Source organism: Leptonychotes weddellii, chromosome 9, assembly GCF_054177405.1.
Source record: "Leptonychotes weddellii isolate Sample4059 chromosome 9, ASM5417740v2, whole genome shotgun sequence".
Classification (NCBI taxonomy): Eukaryota; Metazoa; Chordata; class Mammalia; order Carnivora; family Phocidae; genus Leptonychotes; species Leptonychotes weddellii.
This window is the reverse complement of record NC_138377.1, coordinates 32,590,472-32,603,697: the sequence shown is the minus strand read 5'-3', so window position 1 is coordinate 32,603,697 and position 13,226 is coordinate 32,590,472. Positions and strand designations below refer to the sequence as shown.

General features: G+C 48.3%; 2 protein-coding genes across 19 annotated transcripts in view; one reads left to right on the top strand and one right to left on the bottom strand.

Moving 5' to 3' along the window:
* SYNE2 (spectrin repeat containing nuclear envelope protein 2) overlaps positions 1-8,578 on the top strand; it is a 214,116-nt gene extending 205,538 nt beyond the window's left edge. For 11 of the 12 annotated variants that reach the window (XM_081830388.1, XM_081830390.1, XM_081830393.1 and 8 more), the window contains 8 exons: positions 651-765; positions 1,806-2,008; positions 3,017-3,217; positions 4,172-4,300; positions 5,615-5,806; positions 6,615-6,701; positions 7,178-7,227; positions 7,504-8,578. In XM_081830388.1, coding sequence (XP_081686514.1) covers positions 651-765; positions 1,806-2,008; positions 3,017-3,217; positions 4,172-4,300; positions 5,615-5,806; positions 6,615-6,701; positions 7,178-7,227; positions 7,504-7,699 — 1,173 coding nt within the window. In that variant the 3' untranslated portion in view covers positions 7,700-8,578. The remainder of the gene's footprint in view (positions 1-650; positions 766-1,805; positions 2,009-3,016; positions 3,218-4,171; positions 4,301-5,614; positions 5,807-6,614; positions 6,702-7,177; positions 7,228-7,503) is intronic. The other variant, XM_081830386.1, reaches the window with a different exon arrangement.
* Positions 6,725-13,226, bottom strand: part of ESR2 (estrogen receptor 2) — a 76,521-nt gene continuing 70,019 nt past the window's right edge. For 3 of the 7 annotated variants that reach the window (XR_014148424.1, XM_081830401.1, XM_081830399.1), the window contains one exon: positions 9,201-10,233. The gene's annotated coding sequence lies outside the window, so the exon portion shown is untranslated. Of the gene's footprint in view, positions 7,085-9,200; positions 10,234-10,334; positions 10,431-13,226 lie in introns of those variants that run through there. The other 4 variants (XR_014148427.1, XR_014148428.1, XR_014148426.1 and 1 more) reach the window with 4 other exon arrangements.

Here is a 13,226-nt window from a genome sequence, read left to right as displayed (position 1 = left end):
TTGGTTGTTTTGTTTTGTTTTGCATTCCACACAAGTAGGCTGTATGGACACAAACCAAAGAAAGCGTGGCTTTTCTAAAAAGGACACATTTATTTTTGGAAAGGCCTGAGATAATAATAGCCCAATGAGGTCTGTGCTAACAGAAGAGTCAATACGTGCAGTGAAAAATAAATGCTTGGTAATGAATGGCCCCTGGAGGCAGATTTGTGCTCTGTGTTTCCAACTCCTGGTGATAATCTGCCAGCCAGCTCTACAGAGTGAGTGACTAGGAGGGAGGACTGAATTTTGCAAAACACTGTGCAAATGTGCAAGTGAGCACACAGTAACAGCCCGGCTGACCAACAGTGATTTTTAACTTGTTCTGCATGCTTCATTTGAAAAGTGTTAGGAAGCCCCAAATTAGGCCATTTTATTTCCAACCCTGACATCTCACCTGCTTCCCCACCATCTCGGCCTTTACGAAGCCCTTATTTCTGTCGTTAGCGCTGCTTGCTTATAAATGCACCCAGTACGCTAAAGAATCTCCATATTAATAGCAAGTTACCCTTCGAAGGAAAGAGGTCCCATATCTTCATTTCTATGAACTGAGATACTCTTCACACAGCCTTTGAAGTTTTACAAATGGTAACGTAAAAATCTGCTCATTCTAGGGAAAGCTGCTGTTATCCCCAGACACTGATGGTGGTAAAGAAAGCTCCAGAATCTTGAATGGCAGCTCACGGCAGGAAGACGAAGGCCTGGCCGCTCTCAGCGGGCAGCAATCAGGTACAGTTAAATTAGGCCGTTGTCAGGACAGGTGAAGTCTGTACTTTGGGTTAGCTGAGCATTTACTTTAAGTCATTGCTCAACAACATTAATTAAGAATTGAACAATTAGGGGCACCTGGGCGGCTCAGGTAAGCGTCCGACTCTTGGTTTCAGCTCAGGTCATGATCTCCGGGTCGTGAGATGGAGCCCCGTGTGGGACTCTGCATTGGGCGAGGAGCCTGCTTCACATTCTCTCTCTCCCTCAGCCCTTCCTCCCCTTAAGAAAAAACAAAAAAACAAAAAACTATAATCCGCCCAAACAGCTAAGCTTAGCCTACGGCAGCCAGTGTTATCTTAGAACCAGCTGACTTGTGGGGCGCCTGGCTGGCTCAGTTGGTAAAGCATGCAATTCTTGATCTTGGGGTTGTAAGTTCGAATCCCACGTTGGGTGTAGAGATTACTTTAAAATAAAAAAAGTTTTTTAAAACAAACAGAATCAGCTAACTTGTATTTATGAACAAACTCCTAAGCTGTTTACTTTCAAAACTATTCTTTAAATATTGACAGAATGAGCTTCATAGGATGAAGTGCATGTTTTAATGATGTCACTTGTATGTAAAGATCAGACATGACGATGTTGACCGAGTTGTCAGGTGTCTCCTTGTGAGACAGGTTCGGTGATTAGAAAAGTAATGACTCAACTAACCCAAAAACCAAATAGCATTGACTTGATCATTCATGGACCAAAAAAGAAAGTGCCCTAAAAACAGCATAAACTAAAATGCTGAACTTGGGCCCACGGTGCACGTTGGCAACACCGTTGGGTCTCCTACCCCACTGCCCACCTCATTCCAGCCTTTGCGGGCAGGTCATGGCACAGGCCTTGAACCAGAGCAAGCGAAGCAGGCTATTCCACACTCCAGGGGAAGTGGGGACTCCTGCACCTGAGCCTCCAGCCAGGTTCATCCCCTACAGGTTTTCTCACCCTGACCCTGGACTAGTCGGAGGCAGAGAAACCTGTGGGTGCTACTGCTTTTCATGGGCGACATTTTATTCCAGGTGCCTTTGACAGATGGGAGCTGATTCAAGCCCAGGAACTTCACAATCAACTCAGAATAAAACAAAACTTGCAACAGCTGAACTCTGAGATCAGCGACATCACCACTTGGCTGAAAGAAACGGAAGCAGAGCTAGAAACGTTAAAGACAGCAGAGCCGCCCTCTGATATCCAGGAAATGGAGCTCCGAGTGAGGCGGCTCAAGGTGAGGGGGAGGCCTGGAGGGAAGAGGGATTCAGAAGGTGCACGCGGACGCATGCTCCACAGGATCAGCAGGTCCCATCTGTCAGGGGTGTGGGTGGCAAGCTGCAGACATGTATGGTAGCAGTCAGTCTGTCCCATCACTGGCAAGGACATGGAGGTAGATTTCTGTTTTCAGAAGAGCATCTGCACATGATCCCCAAGCCCCAGTCAGCACTGGGGAGGTGCGGCTCAGATCCCCTGTGCTGGAAAGATCTGACCTCAAAGACCCGGCTAGACTCTTACGGAGGTGCTAGTGGCCACTGCCAGGCAGCTAAAAACACTCTTCCACACTGTGCTGTCCAGGCTGGTGGTAGAGCGTCGAGGATGGGGAGGAGGACCAGCTCACCTACTGATGAGTTCTGTGGCCTGATGTGGTTACTCTGTTACACAGAATTTGTCACCCACATAGTCAGCCATCACCCCACCAGAACTAGCCAGGGAGCAGGGGAGAGGGGCTGCTTGAGCCCTGCACTTCGGGGGTGCCCTGAGCATGAGCCTGAGCTCCTAAGATGACCCAGGGCAGCGGTTTGGGGTACCCAGGCAGTCTTCACATTGGTACTCTTCATTTCCTTTGTGCATTACTATATCTGGGATTACTGTTGATCCTAAGGAATAACACTCCTGTGATACCTCGGGGCCCATGCGGGTTAACTGTGTATATTTTATCTGGAAGACTTTCAGTCTGGTCCAGAAATAAGTCAACCAGGGCTCAGGGGGGTCTATTCATGGCTCTGGTTGAGTCAGCCAGCCAGGAGACAGGCCTCTGCTGCCAGCCTGGCCAGCCAAGGCCCCTGACCTTGCAAGGCAGCTCCTCACTCGATGCTGCCCAGCCAGTTACAAGCAAGGTCGCACTTGTTTCTGTGGCCACAGCTCAGAGAAGCGTTTGGCAGATCCATGCCCGCTGAGGTTCAAATGAACCCCACATCACTATTTTCAGAATGCCTAACCCAATCTTTTTCCTCTGCGGTAGGAGATCTTAAAAGCCTTTGACACCTACCAGGCTTTGGTGGTCTCCGTGAACATGAGCAGCAAGGAATTTCTGCAGACGGAGAGCACGGAGTCCAGCGAGCTCCAGGGTAGAGTCGGCCAGCTGGGGCTGCGCTGGGACGCGGCCCAGGGCGCAGTGGAGAGCTGGAGAGAGGGCTTACGGCGGTCCCTCCTGCAGTGCCAGGTACGCCGGCACCAGGGCCCCGGTCCTGGGCGCAGCCAGGGCCCACGTGGGTGGGAGAAGCCGGTATTTTTATCGTCGGGCTGCTTTGGCACAAATACGGCTTGTGTGAGGGAAATGTGCTTTACCATTTGCTTCCAAAAGGCCCAGCTGCTGTCCAGAGACCTGCTGCTGGCCCTGGGTCTCCTGTTCTGTCACCCTGGCCCACTCCAGGGTTCCAGCGAGCCTTCCAGTAGGTCGGAAATGCCACCCCGCCCTGCCCCATCTCTGTCCTTTGGCCAGGAGGACCTTATAGCAGACTGATTAAGAGACCTGGCCCAGCGCAAGGAGCGGTTTAACCCAACTCTAGAGCTTTAGTAGCTGTGTGACTTCGGGCAAATCACTGTGCCTGCTAGACCTTTGTTTTGTTTCCCTCATCTGAAAAATGGGAATAATTCTAGTCTTTACCTCATGAGCTGCTTTTTAGGACTAAATTCATATAATCTTAGCCCAGCACTTGACAGGTGGTAAATGCTCATCCCGTGTTAGCTCTGACCCCATCTTCGGGAACACAAGCCCACCAGCAAGCTCCCATGCAGCCCTGTCCCTGGGCCACAGCCTGCCCTGTTGGGGTGTCTCCCTTTCCACTGAATCCAGCAGATTGGTCATAATTTGTGTGGTCTTTCTATGTAATAGCGGGGGCAGGGGCATTCTGAAGCCCTGCCTTTCTGCTAGCACTTCCACTTGACAAAATTCATCGTGCCTCCTGGGACTGTGCCAGCCGTGCCCTCTTTCCTGCTTTCCCTTCGCCTTGTTTTGGGGCCCTGGCATTTCATTTAAATCTGGCCCTTATATTTGCTGGACAAAGACAAGAGAAGCAAATACTATGTAGGCCTAAGCCAGCAAGCTGCTTCTCAGCACACCTTCCTTTACAGAAAAGGCAATGCTATGATGTGTGTATGTGTTTTTTTTTTAAAGGACTTCCACCAGTTGAGTCAAGATCTGTTACTGTGGTTAGCGAGTGCTGAGAGCCGGAGGCAGAAGGCTCAGGTCCCGGACCCAGAGGCAGACCCCCAGGTTCTCCTGGAATGTCAGGAAGAGCTGATGGTAAGTTTCTTCCTAAGGGGTTCTGCGCTGCCCCTGCCCTCTGTCAGGTGCATACTCAGGTAGCCTCACCTCGTGTTCCTGGGAACGATGCGGGTGTGGCATCTCACGTTCAGGTTGTATCTACTGAGCATCCCCTTGTAGTTTAGCAAGATGACCTGCAGGGAGGAAGAGCCATGGCCAAAAGCAGGAAGTCTTCTAAGACTGTCGGGAATTGGGGACCTAGGTGTTTAGCAATATCCTGAGACCCTTAAAGCCGTTTGATTGGAAGTGTTTTCTCCTTTGGGAATAGGACTCATGGGGGGGCGGGGGGGAATATGCTCAATTACTCCACAGACACAATGAGCTGTAGGAGTTTTCTAAATCCACTATAGCAAAGTCTTTATTTCTTGGAGGGTAGTGGTGTTTTCCTATATTTATTTCACTAACTAACCAGGTGACATTCTTACCCATAAATTTGTATGTGGTTCAATTATAAATAAATTTAAAGTACTGGTCATTATTTTAAAAATCTTCTTATACACTAAAATCTTTGCAAAGCCCCACTCTCAAGAGCAGCGCTCCCCAACAGACTTTCTGCAGTGAAGGAAATGCTCCGTATCTGTGCTGCCCCGTATGATAGCTATGGGCCGGGTGGCTGTTGAGCATGGTAAAGTGGCTCTTGTGACAAACTGAATTTTTAGTTTTAAATTAAATAGCCCCATGTTGGGGCACCTGGGTGGCTCAGTTGGTTAAGCGACTGCCTTCAGCTCAGGTCATGATCCCAGGGTCCTGGGATCGAGTCCCGCATCGGGCTCCCTGCTCCGCGGGGAGTCTGCTTCTCCCTCTCCCACTCCCCCTGCTTGTGTTCCCTCTCTCGCTGTGTCTCTCTATGTCAAATGAATAAAATCTTTGAAAAAAATAAATAGTCCCATGTTGTCTAATGGCTACCCTATCAGACAGCAAGCAAGGTAATCGACAATTCAGGCTGATTTCACAGACGTGTGCCTTTATTTCTTAAGCTACTGTTTCCCAACTTACCCAGTTTGGATTTTTCCTTGACTTCCTCCTGCGGTGGACAAAGATCTAGTCTTTCCCTCCCTTCTTTCCTCTAACTCTTCCATCCAACTGTCCTCAGAATGAGAAGGAATGGAAAACAGGCAGGGTGTAACCTACCTGCTGCCTAAATGAGATGCTGGGCTTCAGGACACACACACAGGCACATAGAAGCAGTAGAAGGTTCTGGAGGCAACCCCCATCCCTGAGCTTTCCTGGCACTAAGAAAGCCACTTCTGGCCACACGAAGCAGCTAGTTCTCACACTTTTTTTTATTTTTAGCAACTGGAAAAAGAGCTCACGGAACGTCAACCTCAAGTAAACACCTTACAAGAGATTTCAGACAGTCTCCTTATTAAGGGGCACAGAGAAGACTATATTGAGGCTGAAGAGAAGGTACATGTTATTGAGAAGAAACTCAAACAGTTACTTGAGCAAGTGTCCCAAGACTTAATATCCTTGCAGGGACGCCAGGTGAGTCAACTTGAGGCTTCTAAATCGAAAGATGTCTTATTAGAGATGAATAGGAAGGCAGTATGGCAGCCTTGCTGGGGGCGGGGGGGAGGGGGCAGGACGCAAGCACTTCGTTGAGCAGAGTCTCAAGTCCTGCCCCTTCCTAGCTGTGCGGCCTTAAAAAGTTACACAGGCTCTTTGACGCTGTTGTGTCGTTTGCAAGGGGAAGACAGCACTGTAGCGCCTACGTGTTCACGTGGCTGGCGTGTGAAAAACCGGCCTAATCCCTCTATCATTTCTGACTTGCCTTCATGCCGAACAGACTTGAGTGTCCTCTTTACTGCCCTGGTCGCCGTCTTCTGACCACTCTCTCCTTTTTCTACTTTCTTTAAAACGTGATCCAACTCCCAACAAACCCAACCCGTAGCTTCCAGCCAACTTCCAGCAGGCCTGCCCCGTCCATGCTGGAGTTACATTTTGGCTCTAGCATGTTGATGGCCACGTGATCACATCTGCACATCTGAGGCTCACGGCCCACTGATCCTGTCCGGCTCGCTGCAGCTAGACTCCGTCTCCCCCAGTGCATGCTGTGCGTGTTAATGGCAGGGTTGGCCTGGCCTTGCCTGCCGCATGCCTTTTTGTCTGGAAGAGTCCCTGTTCAGGTGGGGAGTGAGAAGAATAGAAGAGCTCCCCTCTTCCAGAAAGATTTGAGCTGGGGGAAGGGGTGAGGTGAGCAGTGAGGAATCTGCACGAAGCATGTTTTTGTGCTCTTGAGACTCTTCAGAACCTTCTGTTTCCCTGAACTGAACCTTTGGGGTGTGGCTTTCAGAACCCAGACCCATCTCTGCCCAGCTTGGACGAGGTGGACGCCGGAGCCCAGCCGCCAGCAGCATCCGTGCCAGCTCCACAAGCAAAGGTGAGAGCCCCTTTGTGCCCTGAGCACTGTGCTGGTGATTTTTCCAAGTTACCCAGGGGACAGGAACTGGAGCCTCCCACGGCCCCAGCCCCCCAATTCACGACAGCACAGATCCGCTTCCACCTGCTGGCCAGGGGAGAGGCTGATGCCAAAGATTAAAGAAAACTGACCCAACAGAAAGGCTGTCGTATCAGCTGCTCTTCACCGGAACTGGAGTAGGTTGTGAAAGAGGGGAGCCCTTACAGTATCGTTAAAGGGGCTCCCCGATTTCTCCATTAACAACCGATCAACGAACGGGAACGTGAAACGGCCAGTATTGCTGGCCTCATGGAGTATAATCTCACACGCATTACTCTGGGCTCCAACCTTGGCGGGAAGATGACCTAAGGGAGGTGTATAATTTAAGAAGGAAGAATGTTTTATCCTGGCCCAGACTCCCGGTCTTCAGTTACTAAACTGCATTCTTTTGTACCCAGCAGTTTGGGGCAGACAGAACAGCAGCAGACAAGAACAAGCTGGACAGCAGGTAAGGGGGCCCTGCAGTCACCACAGCGAGTCCCCTGTTGCCCACACGCACCCCAGCAGTCTTGCCCATCCCGTGCTCTAGGTCTTTGTACAAAACCCACTTTACTTGCTTTCTTTGGTCTGGAAAGGGCTGGGTTGCTCTCCCAGGACCGAACCTTTGTCGTGGGCCCCGCTGTAATCTCGGCTCCTTGGGTGGGGGGGGGTCTCACTTGACACAAGCAGGGTGGGGGTGGCCCCCGGCACCTTGCACTCAGCTCTCCACCCCGTCTGTTGGCAGCTCCCGGCCACGGCGCTCGTTCGTGTCGCGGGTGGTCAGGGCCGCGCTGCCCCTGCAGGTGCTCCTGCTGCTGCTGTTGCTGCTGGCCTGCTTGCTGCCCTCGTCTGAAGAGGACTATCGCTGCACTCAGGCCAACAACTTCGCCAGGTCCTTCTACCCCATGCTGCGGTACACCAACGGGCCCCCTCCCACCTAGAGGCCCCGCCCGGCCTGCGGCACCGCACCACCAGCCCGTTCCCGCGGGGGCCCGCCTCGGGGCCCCAGACCGGTCGGTGAGTGACCCTGAGCGTTGGCCTGGCCCAGGGACCTGCTGCAGACCCCTGCAGCTCCGGACTCGGCCAGAGAGGGCACTCTCTCTCAGCACCTGGGGCCCCACTTCCAAAGGCTGTTCCTCCCTGGGGGGGGCAGGGAGCCTGGGCCGTTTGGCAAAGCCCGTTGATTGGTCTCGGGGTCTCTGGAAACTGCCGTTTCCTGAAGAGCCGAGCACTCTGTGAATTCTGATTTATTTGTAAGACACTCTTCAGATGTAGCTAACGTGCTCACTGAACAGCAGCGTTCATCACATGTTACGGAAACAAGCAAGCAGACATCTTAGAAATGGTTCAGACACTCACATGCACCCTTAGCTGATTGATTGAAACAATCATATTTAAAATGTTTAGAATTAATTTTACTCCAATCAGCTAGCAATCTTGAGCTGCAAGTTATCAACCAAAATGTTCTGTTCTGTACTTAGGTCTGCTCTTTTATATTGCTTTAAATTTTTAAAGAAATTATATTGCATGGATGTGGTTATTTGTGCATATTTTTTAACAATGCCGAATCTGTATGAATGTAAACTTCGATTTTTTTAAAAAAACATCCGATTTTAGCTTGAGCTTTTGACTAATGTACAGTAAATGCCAAACTACTTGATAGGGAGGTTTTGTAAGTTAATTTTATAAGACTTTTCACCTTTAAAGTCCTGCTTCAGGTATTGTTTAGCTGTTTGGCCATGGGGGTTTGTTACAGAAACTTGAAGCTATTTGTGGTATGTACAACTCAAATATTTCTCATTAAAACAAAAATACCCATACTTGTGTTGTACTGGATTATATTACAAATTAAATGTCATACATAATCTACCACAGAACAGTACCACTGTCTATTTCCCACTAAAACAAAGAGTGTGATTAGAAGTCACTGAACCAGTTCCTCAGTTAACTGCTCCTAACCTGCATCTTTTTGTTGTTGTTGTTGAAGATTTTACTTATTTATTTGACAGAGAAGAGAGCACAAGAAGGCAGAGAGGCAGATAGAAGCAGACTCCCTGCGGAGCAGGGAGCCCAATGCGGGACTCGATCCCAGGACCCTGGGATCATGACCTGAGCCGAAGGCAGACGCTTAACGACTGAGCCACCCAGGCGCCCCTAACCTGCATCTCTTGACACTTGGGAGACACCACTGTCCTGACCACCACCTCAGTGCTCCCTCTCTTGCTCTGCCAAGCACAAACCTCAGGGGAAGCCAGGGAGGCTTGGCAGGAGATAAAGACCAGACTCCCAGTGCCAGCGGCCCCTTCTGTAGGTCAGACAGCCCCAGGACGTGTGCAGTTCATAAGCAGCTTGATGTAATGGTACTAGTGGAAGGGAATCCATCTTCATTTTACCAAACTGATGAAAGTGATTGATAGGGAGAAAAATGGTACTTTGCAGTTTAAAAAAAGTCTTCTGATGCTTTAAAATAATTCATTTCTTCTCACGGATTAACAAAAATCCCAGAGCCACATTTAAGTGAAAAATGTCACCCCAACTGTTTCTCTAAGCCACTGAGTTGGTTAGAGGGTTCTTGCCCCAGGTCTGCCAGAGGCAAAAGGCAGAATCCCTACCTCCTCCTCTTCGGACTGACGGTTCTGGAAACCTTCGACTCTGGGTCAAGTCAAAGTTGCAGTGAAAGGAAAATGTCTGCATTTTAAAGCCTAACTGCGCACATCTATTCTCAGGATAAAGGTCTTTGAGTCTTAAGGGTAGGATCCAGAAGCCTGGAGTATATACTTATCCCCAGCAAGCCTTTATTCACTCAAAGCTCATTGTATTCCCAGACACTTGTTATGAGATAATGTTTTACACCTTTAAGAGGTTTTGCATCTTCTATTGCTCACACGCGAGGGAAATTTTCAAACGACTCCTGACATTCAGATCACTTCATTATGAATGAATGACTTTTCTCCCCATCCCTAGTGGGGTTTCATACTGACTTAGATGAGGTAATTACAGAAAATCTACTCATATAATTGACGTACTGCATACCAGGACTTTGACATGTGTGGGCTACGTTTTACTTGAACACACAGTGCCTGTGGTCATCAGTCCACAAGCATGAGATTAGCTGACCAAAGATTAAATTGCTACTGCTCAAAAACTCTGGGGCACCTGCGTGGCTCAGTCAGTTAAGCGTCCAACTCTTGATTTTGGCTCAGGTCATGATCCCAGGGTCATGGGATCAAGCCCATGTCAGGCTCCACACTGAGTGCAGAGCCTGCTTGTGATTCTCTCTCCCTCTGCCCCTCCCCCTGCTCACACACGCTCTCAAATAAAATCTTAAAAAAAAAAAAAAGGTTTGACAGCTTAAGACCGAGATTCCTAACCCTCCTAACCCTCTTGAATTATAGGCAAGCATTTGTGTTTATGTACCTTTTTCCAGGAAGAGTGTTCATGGTTTTCATCAAATTCTTAAAAGGGTGCTGCATACCTAAAATAGAATAGAATTCAGAATATAATGGGAACACTGACTACTTAGCCTAGTTATTGCAAGTTCTTATATTCCCAACAAATACATTTTTTAAACCACAGTTATGAAAAACACTTTATTTCGCTTACGTCACATTAAACTTCTCTCCACAACAGTTCCATAAATATTAAGAGGACACAGCAGAGGAAAAGCAGTACCTGGAGGGATGGAAAGCAGACCTCAAAACCTGCTTTCGCACAACAGCAAACATTCATTTGTAAAGACCCAAATGCACAAGCCTGCTTAGTGGTACAAAGCATTCACCTGAAAAAACAAGGTAGAGCCGCCAGCAGGCTCTGAGGTACACAGGACCACTGAATCATCACTTACAGAACCACGAGCTGTGGCATGGAGACACCCAACACAGAAGCACAAACAGAGCAGCGAAGACTGCAGTTAGCAGGAGCTGCTGTGGGCTAGAGTTAGCCAACCGTTGCCCTTCCCATAAAGGAAACCCCCCAGCACCTAACACCCACTGGCCTCACAAGTGAATATGATCCTTGGAACTCAAAAAAAAAAAAAAAAAGGATCCTTGACTCCAAAACAACAGAAGGGTTAGAAGAAGATCACATATCGCAGACAATGCACATCTTCGAGCTGCCACTGGAGCCGAAATTCCAGCAACTTTGAGAGCTGTAAAGAATCAAGGGCATGTGTTTCACACTATTGTATACCAAACTCCACAGGGAACCATCAGTACCTAAAAGGTGTGAGCATTTTACACGGGGAAGTTTCCAAGGAACGTACTCCACTTCCACACATTTGGGAAAAGCAACAGCAGATAGAAGATGACGACCAGGGTGCCACTCCCTAGCTTATGAGCCCAGGATGGGAGGACAGGAACGATCTCACTGTTTTTTCCGCCTGTTCTATAACATTTCATGCAGACCCCCGTCTCAGCTGAAAAGATAGGCTCTACACGGTCAGCAGAAGGCAACCGTAACTTGAATGTCTGTTAGGCACGGAGACTCAGCTCCAGCAGCAGACTCAGGGAGGCAAGTCCTGCAGCAGCCAGGCGGCAGAAGACCTAACTTCCTGTCCGACTTTGGCCAGAAGTAGTTTTATGACCTCGAGCAGGTCAGTTTCCCCCTCTGGGCTTTAATTTACACATGTATACGAGATGAGACTGAACTTCTGCGTCAGGTTTACAAGCTGTCACTGAATCTACAGTGTTGTGGAAATTGGGAAGGACCCCACTTAAGCCAGAAAGGCCGTGCGTGTCAGATTGCAATTGATGCGTGCATTCTGTGGTCGAAAAACATCTTTTTAGGGGCGCCTGGGTGACTCAGTTGGTTAAGCATCTGCCTTCAGCTCAGGTCATGATCCCAGGGTCCTGGGATCGAGCCCCGCAACGGGCTCCCTGCTCAGTGAGGGGCCTGCTTCTTCCTCTCCCTCTGCCTGCAGTTCCCCCTACTCATGCTCTGTCCAATAAATAAATAAAATCTTTTAAAAAATAGTATCTTTTTAGTGTTGTGTTAAACTAAGCTGCATGATCACCTTCAGCACTGGAACTTAAGCTTCTGCTCGGCTCTGTCACTCGCTTCCCTGTGGGACCCTGGGCTAGTTTGCTTATACTCTCTAGTTTCCACAACCAGAAAATTAGGATCGCAGTAATTATTATTAAATGTGAAAGTATGAGGCCTTGAGAACTGTGTCTGGCACACGGTAAGTGTTCCACAGATACTATTTTTAGGTGCTAAATGATGTATTTTTATCATTTCCCTCACATAGTCTTTATTATGTTTTCTAAAAGGTTTCTAGCAGCTTAAAGAAATGTGTCAAATCTTATTTAATAAAAAAAAAAGTTTTGTTTCAAAATAGACCTCAACGCTGAAGGTTCACCTTGGATTTGAAAAGCTGTCTGAATGTGCAAGCTCCTTAGCAGATTTAAATAACCACCAGGAAAATTCTAGAATTGCTTCAACCTAGCTTATATATATGAATATATAAGTAGCTCTGCCAAGAATTGGTAACTGATTTCTTTTTACTGAAATCTAGAATAATTGTCCTGCTAGCCGAGTTGGCAGGTGAAATAATGCAGGTAGAGACTATCTCACTGCAGAGCTTGTGTTGATTTTTGCCTTGTTTTTTGTTTTTTTTTTTTTCGAGAGAGAATGAGAGAGAACACATGAGAGGGGATAGGGTCAGAGGGCAAAGGAGACTCCCTGCCGAGCAGGGAGCCCGATGCGGGACTCGATCCAGGGACTCCAGGATCATGACCTGAGCCGAAGGCAGTCGCTTAACCAACTGAGCCACCCAGGCGCCCTGCCTTGTTTTGTTTTTAATACAGTTAAGACCCTCCAGATTTAAGTTCCCACCTCAATTTTTTAAGAAAAATCTCTTCAAAATTATTTTAGGGTCGAATCCTCTGTAGTTGGTCCCAGGGGACAGTGTGCAAGGGACAGGCCTGAGGCCACACAGAGGGGCTGGGGGGAGGGGAGAGGGTGCAGTTAGGACACCCCAGGCTCGCCCACACCGGTCCTCTTCAGGGATTGCCAACACCCTCCCAAGAATCCGAGTGCACACTCTGTTCTAATGCTCTCTGTGTTAAGAATATTCCGTGTTAATTATTTCATTAAGATGTGTCCACACGATCCCATATGAGACACTCATGTTTTTGGAATTAAGCCCTAATCTCATTTATCTCCCACAAATAAGTTTCTCACATTAAACAATAACTTGCAGATCAAAATGGAGGAAAGGAATCTTGCCACACGAGTCTGAAGCAAAGCTAAGGCTCACTTTTCCATAATACATAAAATGTAGTTGGGTGGGGTCCCCCCCCTACTCAAACTATTTCCTGTTTATAGTTGGTAGGTCCTATTTCCCCTAGTTCATTCCTTTTAAAAACTGATCTTGAAAACAATGAAGTCCTTGCTAAGCTACGGCAGAATTCTAAGTTGTCCATAGATCACTTGGATGGGGTGTGGATACCCCCCAAAAAGCAAACATTT